General features: G+C 40.5%; 1 protein-coding gene across 13 annotated transcripts in view; it reads left to right on the top strand.

The window, feature by feature from the left end:
* The window catches only part of NFIA (nuclear factor I A), a 369,111-nt gene that overhangs the window by 562 nt on the left and 346,492 nt on the right, over positions 1 to 22,057 (top strand). For 4 of the 13 annotated variants that reach the window (XM_035018420.1, XM_035018421.1, XM_035018424.1 and 1 more), the window contains exons 1-2: positions 4,289 to 4,681; positions 10,050 to 10,581. In XM_035018420.1, coding sequence (XP_034874311.1) covers positions 4,655 to 4,681; positions 10,050 to 10,581 — 559 coding nt within the window. In that variant the 5' untranslated portion in view covers positions 4,289 to 4,654. Of the gene's footprint in view, positions 1 to 4,285; positions 4,682 to 10,049; positions 10,582 to 22,057 lie in introns of those variants that run through there. The other 9 variants (XM_035018417.1, XM_035018414.1, XM_035018416.1 and 6 more) reach the window with 5 other exon arrangements.

Genomic DNA, 22,057 nt, shown 5'->3' with positions numbered 1-22,057 from the left:
GGCAGAAAAGATCTGAAGTTCTCTGCGGCTCTGAAGGGGATGGTGTGGTTCAAGCTGTCAAAGCTACAAGCTCTTCCGGATTTAGCAAGCACAATAGGAAAGAGTTTTTGAGTTTAAGAAAAAAAAAAAAAAACCTGGGGAATTTTTGCATGAATTGTAATGCCTTCTTAATTGCCTTTCCAGAAAAAGTTAGAAAAATTCTTCTAGAGAAATATTAACTTTGCATTAATTATTATATTTTAAATTCAGGGAAGCTGTTAACTGTTGTGGAATGGGAGATTCAACTTTTAAAAATGCATGGCTTAAAAACTTGCCTGAACTACAGGACGGTATTGAGCTTTGGGAAGTAACATACTGAATACGCAGCATTGCAGAACTTCCCTGGTTGTCTTAGAAGCTTTGACTTTTCAAGTACTTTGAAGGAATAGGCATGCCTCTCTTCTTGAACTCTAAACAACAGTTTTAAGGGAGAGAGAATGTTTCACAGGTGGACTGACAGCTATTTTATACATTTGAAAGGAAGAGGGGGAGAGAGTGTTTTGTCTCCACTTTTCTTGAATTCTGCTCTTAAATATATGATCAGTAGCAAATAGGATATTAAGACTGGCCAAGTTCACATTTGTTCTTGTTACCACAACAACCCCTGTAGAGGGTGTGTGTGGAAGATTGCTGACTTGCTAACTCTTAGTTGGAGTCTGGCCTCTTGGACAAGTCTTTGATACCAGTCCAGTGGAAACCAACTGCAGTAGCTTGTCTTGGAGACAGTAACTGGCAGCCTCTGACTAAAGCATATCCATCTCTTCCTTCCCTCTGAGCACTGTAGACACCTAATTCTGTTGGGAAGTGAATGGAATATAGTATGGGCTCTTTCCCATCTTTGGATTAAATTCCCATCGAGCTATTTCCCAGGGCTTTAGGCCTTTTAATCAAATCTGGTTTGGAAATTTGACATTAAAATCCACTTGGATGCTCAGTTCAGTGACATTATTCAATTTAGTATTATATGCATCTAAGAAAAATCTGCACAAAAGTGACCAGTAGGTCAAAAAACTAGAGAAAAAGATTGGAAAATGCTAGTGATAAAGTTAGGCTTGGTAAGAACTACAGAGTTAATGGCATTGTCACTTACGAACCCCAATTTTATCTTCACTGCTTTGGGCATTAAAATCTAAATCATATTAATAAGATCTTCCTATCAAGTAACCTCCAAAATGAGAGGTATTTGAGCTGTACATATAAGTGAAACCTTATTGACGTAATTTATATATCTAAGAGGATTTCACTAAAGCTGGCAAGGTAACATTTCTGCAAATAAAACACAGTAAATGCAAGGCTGGGCTCTGTGCCAGGAAGAATATGGATAGCAGAGAGCATGACAGGAGCCTCCTTTGCGCAAAGACAATCCCATTTCAAGGCAGCCTCCTAGCACTTGCAAAATAAATGATTGGAGCGGTTATTTCCAATAGGGGTTTATCCTTCCTAACAATGGGTCATTTATATGATTGCAGTAAACTAGTTTTTGTACTTCACCTGTTTCCTACAACTGTTCTACTATCCTTTCTTCCTTCTCTCCTCCTTCCACCCCTGCTCTCTCTCAAGTGTCTTAGTGTCTTTGTGAACTCTGGACAAGGATTTACTTTTGCAACTTGGGAAGAGGGGAGAGAGTTGGAAATGTTTTTTACCCCCAGACTGCCCTTTGAGGAACATCTGTTTCTTTGTGTGTGTGTTTAAATTTATGCCTGTTGGAGAGAAAGTTACCAGAAGCCTTTCTGTAACTGTAACTCTTCTACTGTATTTTTCTCAGTCTTGTTTCCAAAGGCTGTAGTTGGAACTGTGCTTTGTGGTGTTTCCCCCGCCTCCCCCCCACCCCCATCCCGCGGGGGAGGGAGCGGGAGCTGGCGGAGATAGGAGAGAAAGCAGGAGCGGATGTGAAGGGCTTTGGTGCTGAACTTGGATCCAGCCCTTGCCTAGAGGGCGCAAACAATCGTCCCATATCCAAAAGTCTTACGAAGGGCGCCAAAAGTTACTTAAGATAATATTGCTAACCGCAGAAAGCTGGAAATCGCGGGCACATTCACTGCTGCAACAAAAGAAGTTTTTAAACTAGAAATATCAGCATTAAATTACTTTTCCCTATTTTTAAAAACCAGGGCGATGTGCCAGTCCTTTTTTTTAAAAAAAAAAATCCTTTTCTTTTTCTTGAGATTCAGTTAAAAGTAAGAATCTTTCTTGTTTTGGAAAGAGGCAAATGTGAAGTCTATCTTTTAATACAGCAAAAGAAAGATTTTAATCTGCTCTGGAAGAGAGCTTCCCAAGAGTACACATGGAACAATAACTTCTCACTGTGCCTCAGTTACATGTTGGGACCGTCAGCCAGAAACTTCTATCGAGGAAACTTGGAGCGAGTTGAAGTTATAGATCCCAGCAAAGGTTTTCATGGCCAGGGAAGTTGTCTCTGTAACTCGGCTTAGCTTTTAGGACATTTCTCTTCTACTGAAATTGAAGAGGAACCAAGGAAAAGCAGTTGTTTAGTTGGGGAAAATGGGACTCTCTCATTAAAGATTTAAGTCATTATCTCCCCTTGCCCCTTAAAAAATAATTTGAGAGATTTCCAAGGATATTTAGGAGCAGGGTGTGTGAAGATGGTCTCAAGCATTCAGAAATTATTTTAGCCATAAAGTAACTGGAGAGCAAGCATAAAATGATTTTAGACAGATGCAGAATATTTCAGAGGACTGTATTTTGCTTTCTCCAGTAACATTTTTCTTGCCCCTTACTTAAGAAGGGGGGGGGGTGTGTGTGCGGTGGAGGAACGTAGTCTGAATGAGAGTGGCCTTAGTAGGTCACCTCACACTCACGTGCAGAGTGGGCATTCCTACAGGAGTTTCCTCTTTTCCGAGGCTCTCTGGCTCTGTAACCTCTCCCAAGGTGCAGATTCCCCTGTCTGTGTGCCAGTGCCTTTCACCCTGATCTTTCCTTTTGGAATTTTGAGAAGGATTCGCAAGTGCAGCAGGCTGCAAACTAGAGTTAGGAAGAGGAGGAGGAAGAGATGGGCTGGGGGTCAGGAGGAAGAAGGGTTTTTTTTGTTTGTTTGGTTTCTTTTTCTTTTTTCCATCAGGGAGGAAAGCCTGGAGAAAAAAAAAATATGAGGTTAAAAAAACTGGAAAAGCAGGCTTATTGGCAACTTGCCAAACCCTAAAAACCACCCCCCTTTTCTGCCAAAACAATACTTTAGCAAACCTAAAATAATTGCAGGAAGCTCTTTTCCATTTTAAGAACGGTTACCTGGGGGAGGAAAAAAGAGGGGATTCTTAAAAGGCACCCTTCCAGAGGTGTCCCAGGAACAGGGACGGTAATGAGAGCCTGTGTCCAGTTTTGGGCACGCGTTTTGTGGACCAGAATATCTCTCTTCCCTTAGGGGACATCCCTTTCACATTTTTTTTTTTTCCTCCTAAAAAGAAAAAGATGTCACAGCTAAACCACTGTTGTTTCTAAACGTGATAGAACTTTTTCTATGGCGTCTGTGTTCAGACCCACTAGTTTCACAGTCCTGGGAGGGAGAACGCTCATTAATCTCCGCCTCCTTTTCTCCAGACACCCCCCCCCCCCCCCCCAAATCCGGTGACTCTTCTGTGTGAAATTATTCCCCACCACCCCCGCTTCTGAATGCCACAGGACTGAAGCTGCACAAAGTTTGCAGGATTTTGTGCATAATTACCTCTACCGACGATCTATTCCCACAGAAAGCTCCGTTGGAGAGATTACAATGCTTTGAGCCGTACCGCATTTCAGAGGGGGAAAAAAAAAGTTACCTAGGAGGTCTGATTTTTTAAAAATTTGCATACATGCAAATTTGCCCCCCGGCCTTCTCCTCGGTTTTCTACGTGCCCACACAGTGAACTGGGAGCGCAGGGCAACCTGGCAAAGTTGCCCAAGTCCTCCACCGAGGTCCGCGAAGGTCTGCGGCGGGGCTTGGGGGATGGGGATGAGGAAAAGTAGTTTTGTTTGCTTAAGCACATCCTGTGGCAGCCTATAGCTGCCCGGGAGTACAGACTGTAACTGCTCCTCACTGCGTTACCCAGTAATGCGCTGAGCGGGGAAGCGGGGGCGGGGGGGGCAGAGGGAGCGAGAGAGCCTGCGAGCGAGGGAGCGAGAGAGGGAGCGAGCGAGCGAGCGCGAGCGGCCGCGGAGGCTCGGGACCCGGCTGGCCGCGCGGCGCCGCAGCCGCCCCCTCCCCCACGCACCCCCCCGCCCCCAGCGGCGGCGCGAGCGGGCGGCGGCTGTGCGGTGCGGTGCAGAGCGGAGGCGGAGGCGGGCGCGCGGGCAGCTCGCGGGCACCCGGCCGGGCGGGCGCGGGAGCGGGAAAGGGTGCGCTATGCCTTTAACGCCCGCGTACAGTAGACATGTATAGTGGAGTGTAGGGAAACTCTAGGCGGGGTTAAAGTTCAGCTCATGGAGCGGCAATCGCGCTGGCTGGCTGGCTGCAGTTGAGCCGAGTTGGAAATGTGAACGCAAGAAGCAGGCTTGATTTTTTTTCTCCCCCCTTCTCTCTCTCTCTCTTCCTCTCTCCCTCTTTCTCCTTTCTCACCCGCACTCACGCACACCTCCAAACCGCACACCCAGACGCACACGCACACCCCACCGCCCGGCAGTTATGTATTCTCCGCTCTGTCTCACCCAGGTAAGCAGCTGTTTGGATGCGGCGGGGTGGGGGGGGGGCGGGGTTGCGGGGGCAGACCTGGGGCTGGGCGCGGGGTACCGGGCACCGTCGCGCCGGCCGGGCCCGGGGCATGTGTCTTAGTGTGTGCCCGTGTCTGCGCGTGTTTCTGTGTGTGTGTGTGTGAGCGTGTGCTCGTGGGGGGGGGGGGGGGAGAAATACAGCTTTAAGAAAGTAACTTTGTTTCCATGCGGGTGCATTCCTCTTGCACGGCCATTTGTGTGGGCACATGGCTAATGGCGCCCTCTTATTAATGCGTTAATTAATATCGGGGCGATTGACTGCGGAACGGCGGTGTTTTCGGACGCCCCGCACGTGTTTCGGCGGGGTTGCAGCCCATGACACGCTGAAATCTGGACTCAGCGTTTCTGCAGCCGGCAGGCCGGTTTCTGTAGTTCCGCGGCTCCCGGGGAGGGGGCCGCCGACGGAGCCCACCGCGCACCCCGCACGCCCGGGGCAACTGAAACCCCCGGGTGCGGGAGAACTCGCGACCCTGCTCCCACGGCCCGCGCTAGGAGCCCGCGCCGAGGCAGCCTCCCCAAACTCTTACTTTTGTTTATTGTTTGTCAGCCTTTGGGGTCCGGCCGCGGGAGGGACGCGGGCCGGCGTCCGGGGCCGGGCCGGGACAGCGCCCCGCGGACGCGGGCGGGCGGCTGCGAGCCGGCCCCCGGGCTCGGCTGAGCGGGGCTGCGTGGACGCGCGTCCCCCAGCGCCGGCCGGGTGGAGCCTGCGTCCTCGCCGCTCGTCGCCCGCTCGCTTTCCCGAGTGAAAGTTTCGCTGTCGGGACGAGCCCACGCTGCGCAGGGCGGCGAGCGGCGGAGGCCGCGGGCCGCGGGCCGGGGAGCTCCGGACGGAGTTGGGCTCCGGGCCGCGAGCCCGAGCAGCAAGCCGGGCCGGACGCGGCTCCCCCCGCCGCCTCCCGCCGCCGCCGCCGCCGCCGCGCGACTCGGGCAGCTCCGCGCGCAGGACGGGGGCAACTTTTCCCCTCCGACTCTCCTCGGAGCGTGGGTCTCTCTTGCCCTCCGCCCCTCCTTCCCGTGCCCTCCCTTTCCATCCCTCTCTTGTCTGCACCACCCCTAGGCAAAATATTGCTACTTCACGGCTCCAAATCTGGTCCCTTTTGAATATATTATTTATTTTCTTTGACTAAAAGGCATGAAGTCAAAGTGATTTTGCGCAAAAAAAATTTTTGAAAAAAAGTGTAAGCTTTCATACTGTTTTGGTACATTGCAGTCTGACCATTAATCACCTACGTGAAGTTGTATGCTTCATATAAAATGTTTATTTACCACTCCCTTAAAAAAACCTGCCACCACTTACTGCTTTCATTTAGCAGGAGGTAACGGTTTAGCCGGAATACTTTATGGGTGGTTAAAAAGTATCAATAATTTTTTTTCTTTCCTCTCTAGATTCTGGTTTTATTTCTCACATGACATCCTTTCTTATTGCAATATCTAACAGGAATAATACTGGCTATTTGATCTCAGAAGACTCTGAAATGCATCTTTTATGTTGAAATGGTCTGTTTGGGATTTAGGCCTAGCATTAGTAATGGATAGCAGTTGCTTTTAGTTATTGTAAAAGTTTTTTATTTTTCCCTAACAAACTTCCAAAGTTCCTATTTTAGTAACTTGTGGAAGTATGGAATGAAACTTTTCCAACCACTTCTGGCAAGGTTCACAATTGCATATGGATAAGATGCAAAGTGTAAGAGAATTTGAATGAGTTATGACTACAGTGGAAATGCTGAGATTCAAAGGCTGAAGTTCTTTCTGGCAAAAGTTTGCAGCACAGAGAACTTGTAGACAATACCAGGGTGCTGCAATAGTGGGGCATGACCTTAGCAGACACATGAGTGTCTTCAAGTGAGCTCTCGAAAGATAAATTTATATTTTGGGTTGGTGCATGTATGAGGATACCTGTGTATCCATGCAGGCCCAGGGCATAGTCAGGTACTTGACAAAGCTGGATTCTCTTGGCTCAGGAGCTATTATCACATTAAGAAAGTTTTTTTGTTTTTTTTTTTAAACATATTTGGCAGTGTGATTGATACACGCGCACTAGGCCTTCTTCTGGAAACACCAGTAAAAAGAAACAGTGTATCAGTTTGTGAAGAAATTGCACACTAAATAGTGAATGAGAGCCATATATTTTGAGTTCTTCCTTTAAAAATTGATTTACAATTTTATTTAACTTGCTGGAATACTTATAAAGCTTTAGAGCTAGTTTTAGAAAGAAAAACTTAGGTAGCTTATTGGTCATTAAAGAAAGTCCAGTAAGCACAGTAATAGAAATACTCTAAATGAAAGAATAAACTCCATCTACATGTGTGCAATTTTTAAAACTTTATCAAGAAAATGCCAGACGTCTTCTTTTTGTCCATACAAGCGTATCATAACCAAATCATTTACCTGGCCCAGTAGAAATTTATAGGTGAACCTTTGAAAGTAGTTCCAGCAATATCAGCGTTCAGTGGTTCTTAAACTTGGCTTACTTACAAACAGATCAACATTTAAGAAGCTGATTCAAAGTCATACCGCTTTTGAAACAGGTTTTCAGGTTTGTTTTCATTGGTGGCCTATAACTTTCACACTGAGTACACATGTAAAATATTCTTTATTATCTCCTGAATATTTTGAAATATTACATAGCTTATGGCAGTATGTGCAGCAACATGATTTATAGAGGCTTACTTTTTTTTAGAATTAATTTATGCTGGGCCTTGACATTTCCTACAAGTTAATGATATTCTTTACTTTTGATGATCTGGAGTATTTCTAATTGTGAGTTGAGAAAGATGACTAGCTCTTTAATAGTACATGTGAGTAAAGTTATACAAAATATTGTGCACTTTTATTGGCACATTCTTGAAACCTTTGGGGAGTAATAAGTTGTAAATACTTTTGATGCAAAATTGGGGACTTATATTATTCTTAATGATTAGTTGACATAGTTGGCCTCATTTGAGGGCTTTTATGATGAGATATATAGGCATTTGGTTGGCAGGTAAACAAAATCCTCTTGAACACGAATGAACGCAGTTCGCAGTTCTGTGAGAAGCATACTAGGAGTCTCTTCAAACACTTAAATGCCCTGTTAGAATGTTTTTTAAAAAATGTTTATTCATATCAATGAAGCTTTTGAATAAGATAACATTTTAACATAAATGTGAATTGTTTAGAACTTAGTTGTTCTTCGCTTTATAAAATGGGCCTGAGATTTTAAAATGAAATCTTCCTTTTGGTGAAAACTCACTTTGTAGTTAAGGTAGACTCCAGGAGTTCTTAACATAATACTACAGAGCCTTGGTCCCTAGCATGTCCTGTGTATATAAGAAAATCAGTCAATGTGAAGGACTGTTTCAAACCCCAATTTTATGTATTTTAGAGCATTTCAAGGATGAGCTCAGAATTTAGTAATGTTTAAATGCTTTGCGGTTTGGCGTATACCTTATTAGATAAACTGTGACTTGAAAAAGCCCCCCATCCCACCACCACTATTTCTCTCTTTTAAAGTATGGCAATAAGAAAGATTCTTAAACATCAGAAATTTAAAATGTTTATGGTAAAGAATAATATAATTCTAGTATTTTTTTCTGTTCCCTCTCCACTTGAAGAATGCACACGTTATAAAAACTGACTTCTCTTTTGGATTTTTATTGAAAAAGAGCAGTTTTCAAAGCTAAATTTGAAATGCAGAGCCTAAAATTTGTTTAGAGAGGAAAAAGATAAATGTCAATTGTTGAAGTGATTTATTATATATTACATTAGTATGTACTTTAAAAAATAGTCATATGTAGTGTTTAGATGATTGATTATAATTTATAATATTTTAACAGACTTGATAAAATATTTTTCCAATTTTAACCACTCAGTTAACATTTGAACATTTGAAAATTTAATAATTTCTTTATAGTAATAATATTTTGGACATTGCAGTTACTTGTGCCTCCAAAGTGTATATTTAGGTGGATATTACAAACCGAAAAAGAATGTATTTTATAATATTTGTCTGTCCTACACCCTTTTTTAAAAAAAAAGTCATCAAGCATCTTTTTGGTTTTCTTATCCTCATTTATTTGAAAGTAAATAATTTATCTTTTGGGGTTTTGTGCGGCAGAGAGAAGTTATGTAAGATTAGTGTGGGTTGGTTAATCAAAAGTTAGATGTACTCAGAAAGCTTTGTGGAGGTTACTGTTTAATTTTTCTTTGATTTTATATTTATATTTCCTAAGAAAGTATCAAGTAAAAGAATCAAACATTTTCATAAGACACTAAGAAAAATTTAAATGTTTTAAATTGAATTTTATTTTCAAATTACTTGAATCTTAAGAGGTAACCGTGAGGGTTTTCCTGGAGTCTCGTAAACATTAAATGTACCAGGTTCTCTATTTCCTTGTGAGAAAAAGCCTGAAATATTAATTTCAAAAATTAAATAAAGATTCTCTTTTTTAAGGATGATTATTACCGAAGGCATTTCACAAAATTAACTGTATTTAGTTGCAACCCTCTTGTCACAATGACGCATTCTATTTACTATCTGGCATGTATGCTTTTCTTTGTTATTTTTCCCCCTTTTTTTCTTTTTGTTTCATTCCCATAGTATCAGCAAGTATGTCTTGGAAGTAGATCTTTTATTTCAGCCTGAAGAATATCAAATTCATCTTTTGCATATGCCAGATTTTTCTAAGTTTTTGACTAAAAAAAATTATATGCAACTGTAATCCTGAAGAAGGAATTAAGATGTTACCAAAATGCCTAAGACACAGATTAGCGTCTCCATGCAGTATTTTTAGAGGGAAAGTCTTTGTTTTCATTGATCGTGGAGATGATTTTTTTGCTCCTAGACTTCCATAAACATTGACTGGCATCTAGATGTTTAGGATTTGCCAATCTGGCGGCCGAGCCCTGGGTGTACTGCAAGTAGTGAGGTCAAGGCTGCAGCAGAATTAGATGTGCCTTTCTTGAAGTAGGGTTAAGATTATATATTGTTGTAAGCATTTCAGTACATTTCACTTACTGTCTAAAGGACTTGGGACCTAAGCTCGGCAGTAGATCCCGGTGCACTTTGGTGAACATACCAACACATTTTAAAATTTTTAGCCATTTTCTTCTTTGAGATTGTGAGACATGATACTGACAGTTTTCTTTCTCCCCCCCTCAGACTTCCCATAGGCATCCTCTGTGTAATTTGGGTACTGTAATGCTCGAGTCAACTTGCAAGGGAAATAAGCATTGTTTTTTGTTTTTTTTTCCAAAGTGACCATCTGAAGAAAAGTTGTTTCCTTTTGTTTTCTTGATAGTTACAGTTTTGTTGTTGTTCATTTCTCCAGGATGAATTTCATCCTTTCATTGAAGCACTTCTGCCCCACGTCCGAGCCTTCGCCTACACATGGTTCAACCTGCAGGCCCGAAAACGAAAATACTTCAAAAAACATGAAAAGCGTATGTCAAAAGAAGAAGAGAGAGCCGTGAAGGATGAGTTGCTAAGCGAAAAACCAGAGGTCAAGCAGAAGTGGGCATCTCGACTTCTGGCCAAGTTAAGGAAAGATATCCGACCTGAGTACCGAGAGGATTTTGTTCTTACAGTTACGGGGAAAAAGCCTCCATGTTGTGTTCTTTCCAACCCAGACCAGAAAGGCAAGATGCGAAGAATTGACTGCCTTCGCCAGGCAGATAAAGTCTGGAGGTTGGACCTTGTTATGGTGATTTTATTTAAAGGTATTCCGCTCGAAAGTACTGATGGCGAGCGCCTTGTAAAGTCCCCACAGTGCTCGAATCCAGGGCTCTGTGTGCAGCCCCATCACATAGGGGTTTCTGTTAAGGAACTCGATTTATATTTGGCATACTTTGTGCATGCAGCAGGTAAGTGCGATGGTGAGAAGTGGTTCCACTTCCTCGTGTGTTTCTTTTCTGATGACCTCTGTATGTGCGGGGCCATACCCGAATCCGCTTAAGTTGCAGGCCACAGTGCAGAGAGACAATGTGCTTTCAAAGGTAAACCCGAGTCAGAACAGCCAGAAGCTGCCCGTGTCCGAGGGCACACCTATATTCAGGTGGAAAAGTGTAGCTTTGAGAGGACTCTCACCAAGTTCAGTTCTTTTGGCAAGTAGTGTTATCAGAGGTGTTGGTAGTTCTGTGGTATGTTTAGATCGCAGTTTTTGATGATGGGTGAGAGCTGGAATAAAGGGAATATTGTAAATGGCAAGTGATCTCGTTTAAAAAGCATGGAGTTTGGTGGTGAGGCAGTATTTTTGGTTGCTTATCTTCCGGGTGTGTTTTTAACCTACTGGGGCCTCTCGAACCCCCTGCTAATTAAGAAGAAGTGGTAAGAGTACTACCAAATTGCTGATCATTTATGAAGGAAAAAGAATCACATGAATACACAAACTTAGTAGCTTTGTATTTAGGAATTTGTCGTGTTGTCTAGGATAGCTGAGCGAGAAACAAACCAGCTCTTTAAGTAATTGATGGTAAGGTTAATCTTAAAAGTAACCAACCTGTGTGGTGCATGAATGCACCGAGAAATCGATATTGATCATTGATTCAGTGAGTTGCTTTGATTGGTGATAAGATTCATTATTGTTTCAAGGCCGTTTTCGAGGCATGTTTTACCTGTGTATATTATAGCATTCAGAGTTAGCATTCAGGCTAAAACTATTGGGCACTGACTAAAAGAATGCATTTTTACTTTGTTTCTTTTGCCTTGTTTTAGACAAAAGGTTCATTGTGTTATGGGAAAGCTCAGGTCTTGTGTAACTTGTTGACTTTTTATATGTACATATGGGCCTTGCTAGATTTTACCTTCATGGCAGTTACTTGAGCCAGATGGAAGAAAGAAGGTTGTGGAATCCTACCAGTAGGCTGTTTTGGGGTTCATATATTTATGTATTTTTTTCACAAAGGAGAAAGGTGTTACCTGTAAAATCAACACTGTACTGTTTTGCAAAATGTTTTTAATTCTAAGAATGTGAGCTTTTTAAAAAAAGAAGTCAGCTGATAGCCTGTTCTCTATTATTTTTCTCAATATATGTTTTAGAAAGAGAACTTTTGTTATCCATCTGTCCTTACATAAGAAACTGGAGAAATTAACTTTGCAAGCATGTCACATTATCATTTGCATTCTGTTGGCAGGGGATAGATGAGTATTTTAGAGGATGTGATCTGTAAGTGTTTCAAATATTTGGGTTTTGGAGAATGTATACTTAATTGTAAGGAGTTCCTGTTGCTTTCGCCTGTTCTGCATAGTGAAATGAAAAGGCAACACCTCTCAAATGACCTCTAGACAGGAACAAGTATTCCTTTCTTAATCCCCTTTTCACCCTATTGTTACTTTGTTTTCTCTATTGAAAAAGCAGAGTTAAATTTTTGAAAAATTTATTGCGTACGTAAGTGGAGGTTCTGATTGGGAAAGGCAAGGTGCAAAAAAATAAATAAATAAAAAGGATGGGTGTTATCAGTGCTTTGAGGGAGGACGCTTTAGGGTCTTGTGTTTAATCTTCTCAGTATTTCGAAAAGTAAATCCTTTATCAGTTCTAAGAAAGGCTCTAATGGGACCAAGAGAGAAAAACGTGGGTGCCCACAGGTGGTACACATCCTGGTGTGTGCTTCCTTACAAGGCACCTCGACGGGGAATACCGGTTCCGATTTGGTCGGCTGTGAGCAGCACCCGTTCTGAGTTTTTGGTGAAAATACTTCCCTTCGAGTTGAAGAGCTGCAGCCTTCCGAGCGAAGGCCATCACGTGTCTTCTCTTTCGTCGCCGCCGACCGTCTGTCCCTTGCGGTTGCTCCCGATCGCGGAGCTAACGCGGGGCTGCTGGTGGTTCCGGGACCCGCAGGATTGCGTCGGTGGAGCGACAGGTAGAAGGTTGCTCCGGAGAGCTGGCATCCTTGCTGCTCGGAAAGAGCGGCTGACGGCAGCACGGCTCGGCCTGCCGTTCGGTTTGGCGCGCCTGGCGTTTCCCAGAATGCCTCGCTCGGAAGGGCGCCGCCGTTCCCGGATGCCGCGATGGCCGCCGTGCTGTGCTCGCGAGGGACGGTTGCGAGGCGAATAGTAAGGGCCTTGGGGCCGGGGATACTTCACATTTGATTTCAGAGATCTAGAGACCTGTTACTTGTGGAGGGGAAGCTGGTTGCCAATACGAATATGAGGTAGATGGGTCAACCTAAATACAACTGATTTGACAAGCATCTGCTAGAATCCCGAAGATTTGTAAACACTAAACAGTGTTTTTACCTCCTTAAAAGTTTTGAGAACTTGCCAGTATTGGCAGGAGGCAGAGACTCTGAAACGTGCTTCAAGAAACATGCCAAAACCATTGTGGCCTTTTCACCTGTCGTGGATTCCCGCCCCCCCCCCCGCCCCTTTTACAGTGTTGTAATTTTTTTCCCCTCCAAAATGCCGTTTTCCCTTCTAGATAGCCCCCCAAATGAGACTTCTTTTTTTCCCCCTTCCAAAAATGTGCACAATAATTACTGCGTCATGCCTCGGCCTTTTCTTTGCTAGGAGGTTGAAATCTTGGGACCCACATGTAAATGCTGGAGGCTAGTGCAGAATCAATCGTTTTTTAAAAGTGCAGGTGATTTATTCAAAGACTTATTGAGATGCTAAAATACAATACCTAAACTACATTCCAATTTTTTTCCCCCCTCTAAATCCAGTGGCGTTAGAACGGTGTGTATTTTGTGGCTGATAAACAGTAACAAGTGTAATGATATTGGAGTGATTCCATAAGCCTGAGAATTTTGTCTCGTTAAAAATGTAAAAGAGTAAAACCATTTTATGCCCTTCATTTGGTCTTTATTTGAGTCGTCCTTCCATAGGTATCGTATGACAACTTGAAGATATTATGGAATTGTGGCAAATGGTTTTCTTTGTGGGCGTGTAACAGTAAAGCTAATTTATGACCAGTCTTTACCAGATGATCTGTATCAGAATCTACAATATACCCGGCACGTGGCAAGGTCACAATTTAAGTTGTTAAGGTCATAACCTTAGCCACCAGGCATTTGACCTTTTAGATAAAGTTAACCTTTGTTCATTAGTAGGCACTCAACCGAGAACTTTCTGGAGAGTTTTTTTTTTTTTTTTTTAAACTGCGTCTGTATAACTTCTGGTAATGTAATCAGATTCTAGAAAGATTCTCAGTTTAGTTAAATTTTGTAAGAGGTTAGACTTAAAAAGAGGTTAGACTTTTTAAGGACTCATCTCTTGGATAGAGGTAAGTTGCTGTATGTACACCACAGAATGACAGTCACAATTTATTTTTGATAGTTATTACCTGCTGTGAGGTGGATTGAAACTCTGAGGCAGCTGTGTGGAGACATTGAGAAAGTAAAATTAAATAAATAGAATTAAATTTAAATCAACTAAGTAAAGCCTTTGTTAATTTTCCAGTGGTGTCAGGCCCAAAAGTTAAATTGCCATGAGCATCTTCACTTTTTGCAGATGAGGAATTTTCTAAGATTGGAAGTTTTTTTAGTGGCCTTAAAATTTGCTTTGAAAGACTAATAAATGACCAAAATTTGTCAGGTAATGACTGTCATTGTTAATTAGCCTAGTGGCAGAGTGAATTGAATTTGTCCTAATGGTAGCATGAGGAGTGTTAGCTGTAAGGTAGAGAAGGATCATTTTTGCAAAGTAATGTTTTAGTACAGTAGCTACTGGTTGCTTCCACGCTACCCCTGTTACCACCTTTCCTTAGTTTTGCTTGGACCAGGAATAGTAACGGTCCTGCCACTCACCGGGAGAACTGTTTGCGGTGCTTTGGAAGTCTCGTACCTGTTCTGGAAACCTGTACAGCCAGTCTTACTGATGACCCCATTACTTGAACCATATTGTTCATTTAATTATGCTGTTGTGAATGCTCATTTTCAATTATTTACATCCTGCTAGTTTTGCTCTGATATGCCACGTATTATTCCATTTCAACAAAGAGAGAGATACTCCCATTCAGGTGAATTTTAGTTTTATTTTGGCTTCGTGATTGCCATTCCTTCATATAGTAATAGAGAAAGCCGTGATATGCAGATAGACCAGATGGTCATGTTGACAGATTGAGAATTCACTTCCTACTGCTTCAGAGCAGGTGTAAGATTAGGAGTGTCTGTGTATGAGCGCGTGTGTGCCTCGTGTGCTTGTGTGTGCACATTCAGGCTGCACACAGAGGGCTGTTGAGAGCAGTGCAAATGATTTGTTTTTTAAAAAAGCTGGTACTTTAAATACAGTATAACTCTATGCATGAGGTTTTCAGTGCATACAGAATAGTTATTGTAAAAAATACTAAATGAAAATGTTAAATTGTGATAGCTTATAATTTTATGCTGAATGAGTTATGGTAATTTCTTAATTTGGGGGTAACTTACCATGTTAGTTTACGGCAGTATTGCATATCTAAAATATGTTCAAGATATTTTGTTAGCAGGCGTACATGTGTATGTGTATTTATGCTCAAGTTTAAGGCTATACATTATGTAATTAAACTTTTTCAGCACCTTAATAAACTCTTTAATAGAAAGTTATGCAGTTAGTTCCTGTGATTTATAATAATAAGCCGTATTTAGAAAAAGAAGGTGTAAGACTAATGTACAGTGATGTTTAAAATTAAAAGAGTAAGTGCCACCCTATCTCAAATTCTTACTCCAACCTTAAACTGAACTCAGGGTGGATTTTGTGGCTCACTAATCCATTCTAAATCATTGGTGTATGCACAGTTCTAAAAAATTTCATTTATCTTTTTATTTATCTTTTAATTCTTCAAAGGAAATAGCATTAACAGTCAACAAACTTGAGATAAATATGGCTTTTGTATCCTTGACGGTTTTTGGCTAACTTGAGGGTAGTAACAAGATCCTTTATCTAGAATGTAGTAACAGTATCCTTTATCTAGAGTGTAGTGAAAAAGATGGAAATTCAAAGGCAGAGAGGGTATTGGAATAGGGAGGAAGTGTTGTTCTGGAGTAAACTCATGAACGGAGGTCAGCTCATTTATGGCTAAGAGGTGTGAGTGTTGGTAAGAAATTTCTCAATGCTGCTGGCTTAGATTTGCCTTGTCTTCTTTTCCACCCAGTGATGAATAGCATTAATTTAAACCTATTTAGGGCTAGTGTGGGAGAAACCACAGCCTTTGTTGTGGTCACTGCTGTACACAGTAGGACTGGGTGTTTCACTTGGTTAAGGCCTCAAGCTGCTTCCAGAGGATGCAGAATGGCCTGTCGGTTTTTTAAAACTTGCACAGAAGCAGCAACAATTCTAATTGCTCGCAAATGTTAGTATAGATTATTGAGAGCAATTTTGAGGTTAGAAGAAAAAACATGAAATACAGATTGAATTCACTGAAGGTGCAAAACTCCGGTTGATTACCATTTCAGCAATCATTTCCCTGTTGTTATTTAGAGGTTAGGTCTTGTTTTTAAATACGTTATAAACTGTAAATCCTTGGGAGGTGGGGTAAGGGGAAGGAAGAAGTCAGGTGGAGGAGGAAGAGAATGAATGAACTGGCATTCTTTGTTAAGAGAAACATAAAACCGTGAATTTAATCGCAAATGGAGATGCTCTCAAAAGTGTTTTGGTTTAAGTAATGACTGTAAAAGGATCCTGAGCAGCAAGATATCAAGTGGAGAATTTTATAATCCATCTCCCCACATTTTTTTTGCATAGTTTGTTTCAGACTAAGAGACTATTTGGGGCTTTTGGAGTTTCTATTAAAATTTTTAGAGAGGAAAAGTTTTGCAAAAATTCTTTCTGATCGTTTAAGGGTCCAGCCAGTAAGGGATACGGTGGCATACATAAACTTGGAAAAGGAGTTACTGAGATGTTTGCTATTATTACCATTTTGCTTTTTAAGGTGATAACTTATGGTATCATCAAAATTTTGACTGTTGCTTAGGCAACTGTAAGATACAAATTATTGATCCAAACTTTAGCGTCCCTGTGAACTTGCCAGGATTCTCCAGTTGCTGCTAAGACAGAAATGACTTTTACCTTCGGTTTTTCCCAAAATATTAGAGAACAGTGCTTTCATGTTTTGTTATGATCATTTCACAGTGTAAAAGTATATTTTCTCTAACAGAATTAGCCCTCCTGTTAATGTTCTAGTTAAATAAACATGGCTTATGAGGCAAAGAAATAAGTCCACAAATGACAAATTGCAGCAACTCCGTAGAGAGGATGCTTTTGCCGTTCTGTTTGTCAAAGAAACCAAATAAGATAAAATTGAGAGAAAGAAGTTCTTTTTATTTTGTTATGTATTTTGGCGAGCGTTGGTCTTCTTTTGTAAGATATTGCTAATCCCAAATGCAGACATGATCAGGATGATCATAATAGCTAGAGATTGAAGTGGAATAATTTTAGTGTTCTTTGAGACCTTTAGACTTATTTCTCTTCATGGCTTTTGCATGCTTTCCTAGTGGTAAATATTTTGGACCTCAATCAATCGAAAGTAGAGAAAGGGAGACAGAAGACAGGAAGGCAGGAAGGCAGGAAGGCAGATAACTTTTATTGAGTTGTCTATTTTGCGGCAAGCCTTATACTAAGTTTTGCCATACATTGTAGCTTTCTCTCTCTCTCTCTCTTTCTTTCTCTCTTTCTTTTTTTAAATTCACAGTAATATTGCAAATAAGTAATGCACTCTCCATTTGTACAGGTGAAAATAAAGTCTCAGAGGGTCCAAGTGACTGGTGCACAGTAAGATTAAAGCCAGGCCTTCTGATGCCATACCCAGTGCTCTTCACCATATGGTTTAGATCCATTCTGTATCCCTGTCTATGTCCTGTTGTCTGGGGGTTGGATGTCATTTAAATGGTATCACACACCTACCTTGAATCAGAGGGAAAGAAAAAAAGTCAAAATCCTGACCCTTCCCATGGAGATATATTTTACTGTGGAGTCCAGTAAAATAGGCACAGGATGAGGCCATACTTGGTTAGGGGAGGGAGAAAAGGTTCTTATGCTTTTGTCAGGGTTGGGGTCAAAAATCTGGAGTGACTTGTTCTTTCTTGTTCTTAGAATGTTGAAGTTCGGTGAATAGAAGCATTATTACACAGGTTTAAGAAATGTTTTTTCCTGTTTGTAAGATAGATGAATCGGTTTTAGATGCTTTGGGAAGCCACTGAGAATTAAAGCAAGCATTAGTTTAAAAATCAGAATTGCATGTAATATTTTACTAGATAAATTCTGTCCATATTTTCTTATGTGCACAAGAGGTATATTTCTAACTTCCCTTAATGATTAGATTGAAAATTTTAAAATTTGCTTTGCTCCAAAAAGATCCTTTGATTATGGCCTTGTGTATAATTATTTAAAAGAAAGCAAAAATTGAGTCTTATTAGTTTAAAATTGTTTTTTAATTTAAAAGAGAAAGGAGAAAAATTGAAAATAAGACAAGGGTTGTCTTAATCTCGTTAAATGTACTGATTTATTGATGGATTTATTTAATGCCCTTATTTTCATCTCTTTACGTTTAGGCAAGATTAGTTCTTAATGACTTCAGTGCAAAAATTCAAAGCCTCATTCAACGTGAATTTTATAACTGTAAATAGAAAAAAAAAAAAGGACCAGTAATTATAATTTGTACTATATTCATTTATGTATATTAAGTCTTCTAGGGTTTATTTAAAAAATAAGCTGCTGAACTGAACTTATATTGAATAAAATAGAACTGTAGCTTCCTTTTTAAGTTTCTTTTTTTAGAAATGCTCATAAATCTAAAAGTTGTGGAGTATCAGTTATGCCAGCAAGGGAAAACTGAAGTATGTAAATAAAAGTGTAAACTGGAAATAAGAGGATTGGAATAAAAAAATAAGACTCACACCCATTGTTCCACACTGCCTACCTTTTGAGGTCTCTGATGAGTATTTATGGTGGTCCCAATAACCTATGAGTTTCCAAACGGAAATAATTTCCAGAGCATATATATTCATAAACATACTTTAATGGATATTTTTGAAATGCTCTATAGGTTAAAAACGTGACATGAAAGAAAAGTAACAATAAAACATATTTTAAAAAATGAATACTATTTAAAAATTTCTATGTATGCCTGTTTAGCATCTGCCATTATCAGGCTGTTGTCTTTGTTGCTATGGTTTGGGTGATTTTATTTCCTTTTGTAATTTTGCCAGCCCATGATTGGGTAGCACAACATGTTCATTCTGTTGGGGAAGATGTATCTGTGGTGAGTTATATAGCTTGCTCTGAGTGGTAATTTTTGGTATGGAAAGATATTTGTCAGTGGATAATAGGAACTCTGTTGCTACAATATCAATTATCATTTAATTTTTAAAATTAGGGATATACTACTTACTATGGGAAACTCAGAACTACCTCTTCTGTTATGTGTCTGCCTCTTCCCCTATTGAAAGCATTTAGAACTCTGCGTATTTTAATCTTAAAGGGATTATTTAATTTTAAACTCCTACATAAAGTGAATATTCTACATGCAGGATCCCATCATTGTCACTTTCAAATACTCCATTGCCTTTCAAAGGAGCTGACATTACAAGTCCTTAGGTTGACAAATTCTCATCAACTTTTGTGAAAAATTTGGCTGCAGAAGGAGTAAAGTCAAAAGAGGGCCATAGACAGATGGATTTCAGTGTTAAGATGACATCAAGCCCTTCTTCGTGGCATTTTTAAACATTCCAAATGAGTGAGGAATGGAGATGCTTAAAGAGCTCACTATAGAATGAGTAATTAAGATACTATGTATCTGCATGTAAACCTTCGTGGCATACTATTAAATAGAGCTGTATGGGCTCAGACATAATGGCAGATCAGCAGTGAAAATCATAAACATCTTTTATGCCAAATACAATTCATAAATAATATTAGACACTAAAAATGTTGTTGATAGAAAACAGTGTATACCTGAGAGAATATTTTTAGCATTAAGTAATTGGAAGTTAAAGAGTGGGTTACAGACGTTTAAGATCAGGCAAAGATTCTGGGTAAGAATTTGGCAAAAACTGGTTAGTATCTTTGTATGACCATAGCAAGATTTTTGCATGGATGCATATTATAGAAAAAATGACTAGGTTACTAAAGTCTCTGATTGATTCATTTAGTCGGCTTTTCCTCCCCTTCTTTTAAATAGTAGAGGTTTTCTTTTGGAGAGTAGTTTCAAGTAACTTCTGAGAATGAAGTCTTTGTAACTTGATGCTGTTCAACAGCATAACTATTGTTGTATGTTCCTGTCAGGGAAAGATAGTCATTGCAATACTTTTATTGTATGGTCTCTTAATATGTGACAAGGACTTTTATTAAGAATTCTTTTTTCTGGGGCGCCTGGGTGGCTCAGTCGATGAGCGTCTGCCTTCGGCTCAGGTCATGATCCCGGGGTCCTGGGATCGAGCCCCACATCGGGCTCCCTGCTCCGCGGGAAGCCTGCTTCTCCCTCTCCCACTCCCCCTGCTTGTGTTCCCTCTCTCGCTGTGTCTCTCTCTGTCAAATAAAAAAAAAAAGAAAGAAAAAAAAGAATTCTTTTTTCTTTTAAATGGACTTTTGAAAGTCTCTCCTCCTCCCCACCCAATCAAGAATTACAGTGGTTTTTAATAAGATTCAAATGAGTTTTTATTATTTTCTTGGTCTATTCACTGTGTGGACAAAAAGTCTTATTTTTTAAAAAAGGTTCTGGAATTCATGTACTTTAGATTTTCTGTAAAGTGGGAATAGTAATTAACAGAAAAGTGCCATCTCATCGGGCCCAGGATGTATACAGCTCTTTAGAGAATGAGGATATTACAGCCTGAAATGTTAGGGTTGAAGAACTAATTGTTCTAAAGATATTTGCTCCTCATCTCAGAAAAGATGGCAAACATGCAAAATGGATAAATGTAATCCTTTGTACTTTTACCACCTACATTTTTAAACTACAGTGACTCTGATTTCTCTAGAAAGGTCAGAGGTTTCAGACAGAAAGCTTTGTAATTCTTCAAAGAGAGACATTTTCAATTTTGCTATATAAAGACTGATTATGTATAGCTTTTTACTTTATTTGCAGTTGAGCCTCAGAGGTTCTGGGATGGGGGCAGTGCTGAGTAAGGGAAGCCCTGTCATGAGACAGCAGAATTGGATGGAAACAGATAGATTGGAGAGGAACATAGATTCACATTTAGAGATGCACATTTTTGGCCCTTTATTACCCATCCCCTTATTTGAAAGTGAAGACAGGGCAGCTGTAACAGTGCATTTTGCTTTGTACTAGAGCATTCTGTGATAGACTCTTAAATATTTTGGGCACTTCAGGGAGTTTACATCTCTGGGTGCCATTTCTTAGGATTGGCTTTGTTGGTTTTCCTAAATTGTGGATATGGTTTTCTCTGGTTTTGCGTGGGTTTCTTTGTTTCTATTTTGTTTTCCTTTTGGACTTCTCCAAGTTTTGGAGAATTTTTCATGTTGGGTGGTGGGGGTGAGTAGAGATGGCGGACGACTTTTGTTGTGGGTTACTCCTGTTATTCAGGAAAGAGAGGCTCAGAGAGTGTTAGGAACTCACTCAAGGTCTTGCCAATAGTAAATGGCAAAGCCAGGATTAAAGCCAGATCCATCAGAACCCAGACTTGTGTGGTTAACCTCTATAATATTTAAGTTGGCTTTTCAAATATATTATTTTATTAGCTCTTCATATAAACCTTAAACTTAGGCAGGGGAGCTTTTATAATTGCCTTTGTGCAGGTGAAGAATCAGAGAGGCTGTGTAACATGTCCGCAGGAGGATGGGTAGTTAGTGGTTAGGGCTTTTTATCTCCAAGGTATTCCCCAAGATATTGGGCTTTCTGAGCTCCGCCCCTGAATTTATGGACGGGATAAAAGGTGTTTGCTTGGAAGTATGTAATAGCGCTGAAAGCCATGGGTTTCTCTGAAGTTTAAAAAGTAGTGAGCAGCTAGAGCTTTCTCTGGTTTGTTAATAGATTTCAGAGTTTCAAACCTTGAAGGAAACTGAGAGGAAACCTTCATTTTTACAAGATAAAGACACTAAGTGGCTGCATCCCAGGAGCTCTGAAGATAGAACGTTCTTGTATAAAGTGGAGTGCAATTCTAGCCTGTTGTTATCATGTGCATCAAGGTGGATGCTTTTTGGTTGGTGTTGGCATAGAAAATCTACCTTGGTTGCCTTTGTTGACAGATTCCACCATGTCGTTGGCAACTGGGTTCAGCAAACATATTGTGAGTGCTTACTACCTGTTAGGCACCATGCTGAGTGCCAAGGATACAAAACTGAAGAAAATACTATGAGATGAGTTGATGCCATCTTGGATGAAATTTCTTCAGAAATTAAGATTTTTAAAATTTTATTTATTTTTATTTATTTATTTATTTATTTATTTATTTATTTATTTATTTATTT

The sequence above is a fragment of the Mirounga leonina genome, unplaced genomic scaffold (assembly GCF_011800145.1).
Source record: "Mirounga leonina isolate KUSES-001 unplaced genomic scaffold, KU_Mleo_1.0 Mir_173, whole genome shotgun sequence".
In the NCBI taxonomy this organism is placed as follows: domain Eukaryota; kingdom Metazoa; phylum Chordata; class Mammalia; order Carnivora; family Phocidae; genus Mirounga; species Mirounga leonina.
Note: the sequence above shows the minus strand (reverse complement) of the source record. Positions and strands in the feature narration are given on the sequence as shown.